The 9273-nt window shown below is 35.0% G+C and overlaps 1 protein-coding gene across 1 annotated transcript; it reads right to left on the minus strand.

Annotated features, from left to right (window-relative positions):
- Nucleotides 1-1304: 1304 nt before the first annotated feature.
- LOC142618616 (FACT complex subunit SSRP1) lies at nt 1305-8308 on the minus strand. Its single transcript, XM_075791564.1, has 16 exons — nt 8161-8308; nt 6757-6942; nt 6427-6532; nt 5341-5477; nt 4977-5060; nt 4798-4892; nt 4614-4722; nt 4334-4420; nt 4167-4259; nt 3814-4011; nt 3570-3715; nt 3340-3487; nt 2812-2910; nt 2534-2713; nt 1727-1805; nt 1305-1615 (listed from the first exon to the last, which is right to left on the minus strand). The coding sequence occupies exons 1-16, from the start codon at nt 8212-8214 to the stop codon at nt 1488-1490; spliced, it is 1929 nt and encodes a 642-aa protein (XP_075647679.1). The 5' UTR covers nt 8215-8308; the 3' UTR covers nt 1305-1487.
- Nucleotides 8309-9273: the final 965 nt, after the last annotated feature.

Here is a 9273-nt window from a genome sequence, read left to right on the forward strand (position 1 = left end):
AAAACCTTGTTGATCATGTAGATTGCGATCGATTGCTTGTCGATTAAAGCGTAGTGGTGTTGAATCTCTATTTTCTCACAACTGTCACCCTTTCACCTTCTAATTGTCTCCTCTCTCTTCTTTCTCTCAACTTTCTCCCTCTCTTACAAGGAATAAAAAAAATTATAATTAAAATCCTTTAAAGATATTAAACTTTATTTCAAAAATTAATCATAAATTTTAATGTTTTCATGGTCATCATTTTATTTTATTAACTTTCTTATTTAATTATTAAATATATGCTTGAAAATCATTAAATTTCCTTCACATATATAGATATATTAGTCAATTTTGCTAGTTTTATAAATTTAATATTTATATTTAGGCTTTAATTAATTATGACATCATCATGATTTGACCCCAGTTCAACCTCGATTCGACCTCAAAAACCTTGAACTTTTTCCTTTTATGGTTCAATGAACGGTTCGAGTTTCAAAACCATGATTTTGGGTAGGTGAGTTTCTTCTTCTTCTTCTTCTTTTTATTTTTTTATTTTACTTGGTTTTGGTTTTTGGGTGGCACCGTGCCAATGGCAGTGGTTCAATTCTGATGGTTGTGGTTGTGGGACGTGTGGGTGATATGGGTTTGTTGAGTGGTGGGATTTCTAGGCGACTATGGGTTTGGTTGATATGGGTTTATTGGATAGTGGGTTTTCTAGGCAACAGTGGGGTAGTGTGCGTGATATGGGTTTGCAGTTTGCACACATAAATTAAAGAAAATACACTTAGTTAATGATAGAATAGCTTGCACACATAAATCACTTGTAGCTATGTGTTCTTTTTTGGATGTATGCCCACCATTTGATTTTTTTTTTTTTTTTTTAATCCTTCTAAAGATTAATAAATACTCAATTATAAGTTGTAATGCATATTTTTCGAAAAATAAATTTTAGTGTCCATATATGTATTATAAGTCATTCCAAAACGGTATGTAGATTTCTCTTTTTAAGTAGCTGAATACAAAAAGGTTTTATAATTTTGGGTGGAAGAAAATCCTAAAATGGTGATAACTAAAGTGAACAATTGAATTATCAAACATGCTACTTTCTCACAAAAGCCCCAAATGAAAACTAATGCGCAATTGGTGTGAAGCACTGCCAGCCTTAGAGCCCATTTAGATTGAGGGGGAAGGGAGGAGAGGCGAAAGGGAGGAAAGCAAAGTAGAATTGGTAAAAAATAAGTTAATTTTGGGTCAATTCCACTCGACTCTACTCCACGTTCCTTTCTCCTCAATAGGACCATTAAAGGACTTAGAATTCATAACCAGGCACCAAACAGGATATGGAATATTCATTACCAAATAGCCCATCAGTTAAGGAAGGAGAAAATAGCTTCTAAGTGAACATGCGTAGATACATTGTCAAATATCCCACAAATATCTAGTATTAATCCGAGCTGACCGAAACAGCACTTGCACAAAAACTGGTGGATAATATTATCTACGCTAATCTATGCGCTATCTGATTCATTTCCTGAATCTATATTCATTGGTTGTGGGTTCTTGTAGCCGCTGATTTCATCCTTGTAACGCTTTTTATCTTGCTGAGCCTTCGCTTCATATGGTTCTTTCTCCTCCACTGCACACACATTCAGCACAGATGGGAAAGTATTAAGATGCTGCTAAGTAAGACAAGCTATAATTGGCAAATCATACAGAGTTCCTGATGAAGTGCAATGATCAAGCTTACCTGTCATCTTTTTCCACTTATCTCCAAGAACTCTTCCCACCTCTGTAAACGCAATTCCAGGGTTGGTTTTCTTTACATTCTGTAGTCAACATGACTAAGGTTAGCAATATACTCATGACCAACACTCAACAATTACTAGTTGCATGTATTGGCAACAACAACAACAACAAAAAAAAAAGGCATTTGTACACCCCCATATAAAAAGAATTACTCTCTTAGATTTTTCTATTTTCTCACATTACAATCAAAGACATTTTCACTTGGCTCAAAATAGAACTGGCTGACTATGGGTAGGAACATTTGTCAGCTTGGTAATGGTTGAGTCGGTTCAAGCCAGGATGGTTATCCGTATGTTATACACTGATACATATGCACTCAACCTGAACCGAAACCATTACAAATAAATTTATCATAAAACATTAACAGAAGTCCTGCATATTAAAATCCCTACTTTCAAATGTGCCACTTCAAACCCCCACACTATCACTATTGTGCTAAACACTTGAAAATTTTGAAACACCTGAGACCATAGGTGGGGTTTTGTTTGGAACAATAATAAAAGTATGGGATTTAAAGTGATGCATCTAAAAGTATGAGGTTTCACTTGTCACGAGGATAAAACTCCAGGGTTTTTTTTTGGACTTTCCCTGAAACAAATATCAACAAAAATCTACCCTGAACTAAAATATCCTCTCCAGGCCCACATAACCAACCCATCCATGCCATCTAAATTCATTTTTCCCTTGAACTTGTACCATACCATCAAAAGACATAATCTGTGCCGTAAATGTAGAACAGACAACTCACCTCTCTTTCCATTTGTGAGAAGAACATGAAACCAGACATTGCCCTCTTGGGTGCATTTGGGTCCTTTTTCTTTTTCTGTTTCTTCTTCTTTGAACCATCTTCATCTCCATCTCTAGATTTCTTCTTAGAAGAAGATGCCTTTGAAGATGTCTCTTTTCTGGATTCCTTTTTGGCAGGCTTCTGAAATTTGGCATTCATTTAATGTGAGTAACCAAATAAAATCTAATCAAAATCCTCTTAAAAACTGAACAAATAAAATGACAATAAAAATGGTTTGCCTCTTTCTCATCTCCACTTTCACTAGCATCAGATTCCTCCTCCCCAGAATCATCAGTTGGAGAACCTCCATCATCTTTGTCAATGACAAAATCTTCATCCTGCAGAAAGTCATCACATATAAACACACTAGTCAAAAAGCATACCCAGAGACATACACAAGCAAAGCAGTGGCAGGCACACAAGCATACCAAAAGATGAGAGTACAGAAACAAGAGATAAGAAGACACGAAGAAACACTGATACACATGGGCTGAACAATTGGATCGCATGAACGCTCAAACACATGAGAAAAAGCTAAAAAAATTCAAAGACATCTAAACACATACTAGACAGTCAGAACAGCTACTCAACTGCATGCAGACAAACATGCGCGCGCGCGCGCGCACACACAGTTTACTATAAGTTTCAGGATCCCACATTTCATAAAAATACCATAAATGTCAAAATTTCTTACATGCTTTGCATGTTTATGGCAGCCACCCCAAAAAAAAGGAACAAGAAACAAAAGTATTAGTGGAAGATTTTACCTCTTCATCACTCTCATCTCCACCAGCTAGATTCTTAATGCGCTCAAGATGTGGGTCAACAGCATCATCATCTTCATCCTGAAGAACACGTGCCACACCATCTGCAGTTTGGACATCTCCCAGGTTCATAATTTTCAATCCCTTCCCACTGCATGAATTGCCCAAAGTTGAGAACTTGAAGACAACTAGATGATTACTATCCATGAAATCAGATGAGAAAATTAAATTACCTGATGAAGTCAAAAAGATTATGGTATTCATTCCTCTGGATGTTCCGAAATAGATGTTCTTGCTCAGTTTTCAGTCTTATAAGAAGATCAAAGTAATGCATATTTGAGCCACCAGCAGCATGCCTCTCGAATTCCAAATACTCGATCTATAATCAGAAATAAAATAAAATGGGTCAATTTCCATGTGGTGTCCATCACACTATATCAGATTTATCATTTATCTGCAAAAGTTAAAACACCGTGCCTCTTCATGAAGAATAAGCGTAGGAGGTTTTGGAAGAAAGAAGAAACTCTTTTCAAGTGGATAGAGGACCCCATCTTCAGCCTTCAATGATGACTTCACAGCATAACCATCTTGACAACTACGGAATTTTCCTGGTTTAGTAACTTTGGCACCAGACAAGCCACGCAATATTGTTGTAAAAACTTCATGAATGAGTCCCTGTTTGTTCAAATCAAGCCATCAAAGAACTTAAATGTGAATTTAGCAAGCTCAGGTCTCTAAAACTTAAATGCAACTCTAAAGTCTAACAATTAAGAGCTAATATAAAGAAAAAGAAAACAGAAACAAACAAATAAACAAATGAAATATATTACCTTATATGAAGGTTCTAGCTTTTCCTTGTATTTGGTGTTCAAAAGATCTTCGCTCATTGTCAGGTCGCTATGAACTACAAAGTCAGTTTCAAACTGTGCAAGAATGAAGATATGAGACCACGGCAATAATAGGATCCTATAGTGATACACTGAAACCAACAAAATACCTGCAAAACGATATGTGGGTACAAAGTTTGCCCTTTCCGGATTGGTGGATCAAGAGTAACAACAACAAATGTATGTGGCTGATTTGACTGCATAAATGTACAGAACAAGGCCATATAAATTTTAATCAGTATTACAGAAACCAGAACTGATCAATTGATCAAAGGCAATCATAAATTGCATGATACAAATACACATATAACAATCTATACACATGATATGAATATACATAAATTGAACATTATTATCAGCACCCTTATATATCAGCCCCAAGAAGAAAACCTTAGGAAGTAAAAACAGCCGAACAACACTGCTGTACTGAATTTTGAAATCATTAGCTTGTCCTTGGAGCCGTAAGAATGAGAGATGAAGTTCAACATTGTATCGCCCCCTGAAAAAAGTAAAAATTTATGTTAGCCATACATGAAGGGAACATATAAAGTTCTCAGCATCCCACAACACCTACCTTGGCGTGAGGATAGCAATACCCTCAAAGGTAACCACAGCTTCTTCGCCTCCAGCACCAACATCTGCCATTGACATAATTTTGTCACGAAAAACCTAACACAGTTGATGGAAAAGACATCAGTGACAATCAGAATAAGTAAATCACACAAGTTTACCACATAGCAAGAAGAAACCAACCTGAGCAGGAGGACGATTCTCATCACCAACAAATTGGGTGTTAGAATTAGGTATATGAAAACTTATCTCCATCAATGAATCTTTCTGTGATAATAACATAAAAACAATCAGAAAGCAATAACATTAATCTCAAACAAGCAATCTAAAATTAAAATATTTGTTGCCATCTAGGATAATCTCATACCAAGTACCTTCTCAAAAATAGAAAAGTCATATACCAAGTAAAGCATTTTTTTAGTGGCCGCAACTAAAGCCTAAATTTAAATATAGCAGTTCTGAAAGTAACTATGTGTTCATAAACATCCAATTAGTGAGTACTTTGCAGTCATTCAATAAACATAAGCTTAAATACACCCCCACGGACCTCATTGGCTCCAGTTGTATCATCCACATGGAACTCTAAGATTACATCATTTTTCCCTTGAAGCTGAGTTTGTGAGACGTCCGCTAGAGATACCTCAAAGGCTTGCTTTGAACCAACCAAAAAAGTCAGCATATTCCCTGCAAAAAGCAACAGAGAAGGGACGAATTGAAATTATACAATCAGGGCAGCCTACTAGTACTAGCCTAGTAGCAGCAAAAATCATATATGAAAGATAATCATCATACTTGTAACAAAATTTATTTTTTTATAAAAAAAACTCTACTTTCTATAGCACTGGTAAGTTCCAGATAGAGAAAAAAAAGGGTAAAATATTATTTTGGTCCCTAAACTTTAACAAAAGTTTGATTTTCGTTCTTAAACTTTAAAAAGTTCTTTTATCATCCCTAAACCTTGTAAATAGTTTTTCCAATGGTTTACAGACAAAAATAAGGATGAAAAAAGAACTTTTTTCAATAGTTTAGGGATGAAAAACAAACTTTTAGTAAATTTTAGGGACCAAAATAGTATTTTACCAAAAAAAATAACTCACATGATATTGCAGTGAGGATAATAAGAAATAACAATTAAAGCTGAAGAGACCACAAGATTGCATGTATGAGAAGGTTTCTAAAATACTTTAGCATAAGTTGGAGCCATTACAAAATTCTAATTTGACAAGCAAGAAACTCCAAATTATTTTTTGATAAGTAAATTCATTTAAGAGTGGGGAAAAGCAAAAAAAAATAAAAAAAGGCATGGGAAGTTTACAAAGGAAAAACACCAAATAATGGTCACTTCATGGATGGTTCACAAGATTGCATGTAAATGACATTGTAATTTTCTTAAAAAACAATATATTTCCCCCCCAAAAAAAAAAGGAAATTTCTATAAGCTAGGGTAGTGCCATCTGAATTTATCACTTACCTAAAATAAACACACACACACACACACACACACACACACAGAGAGTTTACACCAACTGAAGAACATTCCCACAAGCCAGATCAAGGGTAGCATTACACAAGATGATTTAATATATAACATTTAGAGAGAAAAAAAAAAGTGAATGGAAAAAGAGTAACTGACCATTTAAATCAACTTCTCCCCAATTCCGTCCACTGACAGAAAGTTGTTTCTCCTCCGGTGTTATGCCACATGCGTTTTGGAAGAAATTGGTCAAATTTGTGACATCCTACAGCGTGAGCATAAAAGAGCAATATAAGGATATGCTTGTTTTGGGCATTTATACATGATTAGAGATATTTCCATATTATTATCATTCAAAAAAGACATTGACACACAACAGATGCATGGAACAAGAAACCAACACCTCAGCTTGTTAACACAAGCTAAAGTGAATTTCTTTTATAGCATTCACTAAAATAATTAAGAGAGAGAGAGAGAGAGAATATTAACCTGGTCTCGAAACCCGGTAAACTTATAGTATAACCCATCTTTGATCCGAACACCAAGTTGATTTGACCTTGGGACCTTCATCCATGTCACCCCCATGATGTCAGCTTTATCCACCTCAACTGCCTTACCACCTCCTTGTTTCTTCCATAAAATCCCTCCTGAAAATACCTTCAGCTGCCCTGGATTCTGCATTCAACATATGACAACATGAAATCATTATGAATACATCAAGATTTGATTTCAGTAAAGCATAACCTCGTTTGGGCTAGAATAATTAAGTCTAAAAAAATGCAATAAAATAAAGTTTTAATATCATTATCAAGAGGGCACACTCAGAAGCTTTCCAAGCCTTTATATTTTCTTTTTCCCTTCTGGGAAGCATTCTAAAAATTTCCTAACTTTACTTAATAATCAAATTTACCAATCTCAAAAACCTTTGGCAATTACTAAAAAGTTTACATGATTTGAATCAGGTGAAAAAGATTTTGAGAGTCATTTCTACCCCCAAAATTATTTAGCAATTAGACAGCTCAAAACAATATATGCATAAAATTGGGGGAAAAGATATAAAATGAATTAGGGTTACTAATTGAAGACACAAATAAGTTTCAATGACAGCATTAAAAAGTTCACCTTTTCTCCTGCAATTTCTCACTAACCAAACAGCTTATCTAGAACTTCCAGCTATGCAATTCAAAAAAATTATCAAAAGCAGTGAAATTGGGGTTCCAGAGTCAGAAAACCAGGGTTTGCAAAATGCATCATTCTCCTCACGAACCACCAAGCAAACTTAACAAACCAAAGTCCAATTTCTCATAATTAAACCAAAAAGAAAAAAAATATCACTAAAAACACAATCAATTAGGATTTCAAGAAGACCATTTTTATCACCCACAGTCACCAAATCCCTAACCAATAATCACAACTACTCCCACTATCACTGCAACCAAACGCACCAAATTTGAAAACGCTTAGAAAATGCAGCAGAATTAGCGCTCTAAAGTCACAAATTAGGGTTTATAAAACGCACCATATTCCTCACGAAGTCACCCAACTAACATAACAGACCAAACTCCAAAGCCAAAATTTTTCAGAACCAAACTAAGAAATAAAAAATAGTAGAACAAAGAAAAAAACAAAATCAATTAGGGTTTCGCGATTAGCAGCCAAACAGTCACAAAATGTCAAAACCCCTAATCTTCTACACTCCGACTAACGGCGCAACCAAACGCACCCAACCACAGAGAGTTACGTTGTACATGGAAATTACTTTAGGGTTACGAAATAGCATTGAGAAAGAAAAAGTAAATCCAAGAACAAAAACTCATAGCTCAGAAATCGAAACCGCAGAGCAAAATGAAACGCACTAGAAGAGAGAGAGAGAGAGAGAGAGAGAGAGCTTACAGTGCCTCCACGGCCGCCGAGAGAGATATTGTTGAAGAGGTGACCGTCGGTCATGGCTCAGAAATCGAAATCGCAGAGCAAAATGGGATTTTTAGAGAGAAAGTGAGAGAAATGGATTTGGAAAATGAAAGAGAGAGAGAGGCTTTCTGAACATATATATATAGGTAGAGAGGACGGTGCGCATTGCGCACACTACCTTCTGGCGCGAATTTGGATATCATAAGCTGCGGGCGTGTACTCTTTGTGTCCGATGAAAAGCCTATACGGCATGTCGTTTTTTGTTTTTGTTATGGACGAAATTGTTTCTACTTTCTTAATAATGTGATTTTCCCCTAATTTAATTTATAGCGTGTAATTTATTTTTGCTGTGAATATTTATGCGATCCAAATACAACAGTTTGCATGTTTGGCATTCCGTTTTGAAACTGCACTTTTTCGAAGTACAACTTTACGAACAATTTTTTAAAATAATTCAATTTTGAAAAATAGAAGAATTATGTTGTATAGAGACAAATGATACATTAATAAAGATGCTTGCTTAAACCAAAGCCTAGGACCAAAGCTTAAAGATTAAAAGGAAAATTTTTATAGCAAACTATCTGTAAGATAGCTTGGGCAGCTGTGTTAGATCTACCACCTGTGGATTGATTGTAATGTTAGGATCCATAATGGCATGGCTAGATTAGATCAAATTTTAAAATTGAGTACGCAAGTATATATGTAGGATGTTAGATATTGATTGTTTCTTTAGTCAAAATGTTCCAAATTCTGTTTCAAATTGGGTCCTCTGTAACCTTTGGCATCTGACTATTTCTATTTTTTTATTGGTGCTAGTATTTGTTGTGGAACAAGATCTTCTCTATTTCACTAGAAATTGAGAGAGTCAATTTCACGATTAAGATTTTCATTTTCATTTTCTATGAACCAGAGAGGATTATTTTCCTTTTATTGTAGGTTCTAGTGTGAGCTAATTATTATGTTTCTTTGTTGTTGATTATAATCTGGGTGTGTTTGCAGCTTAATGCTTGTGTATCTGTTTTTTTTCTTTTTCTTTTTTTTGAAACAAAATAGCTCATTTGTTGTTATTATTGTTTTTATATTAAAAAGGCTTCA

Source organism: Castanea sativa, chromosome 1 (assembly GCF_040712315.1).
Source record: "Castanea sativa cultivar Marrone di Chiusa Pesio chromosome 1, ASM4071231v1".
In the NCBI taxonomy this organism is placed as follows: Eukaryota; Viridiplantae; Streptophyta; class Magnoliopsida; order Fagales; family Fagaceae; genus Castanea; species Castanea sativa.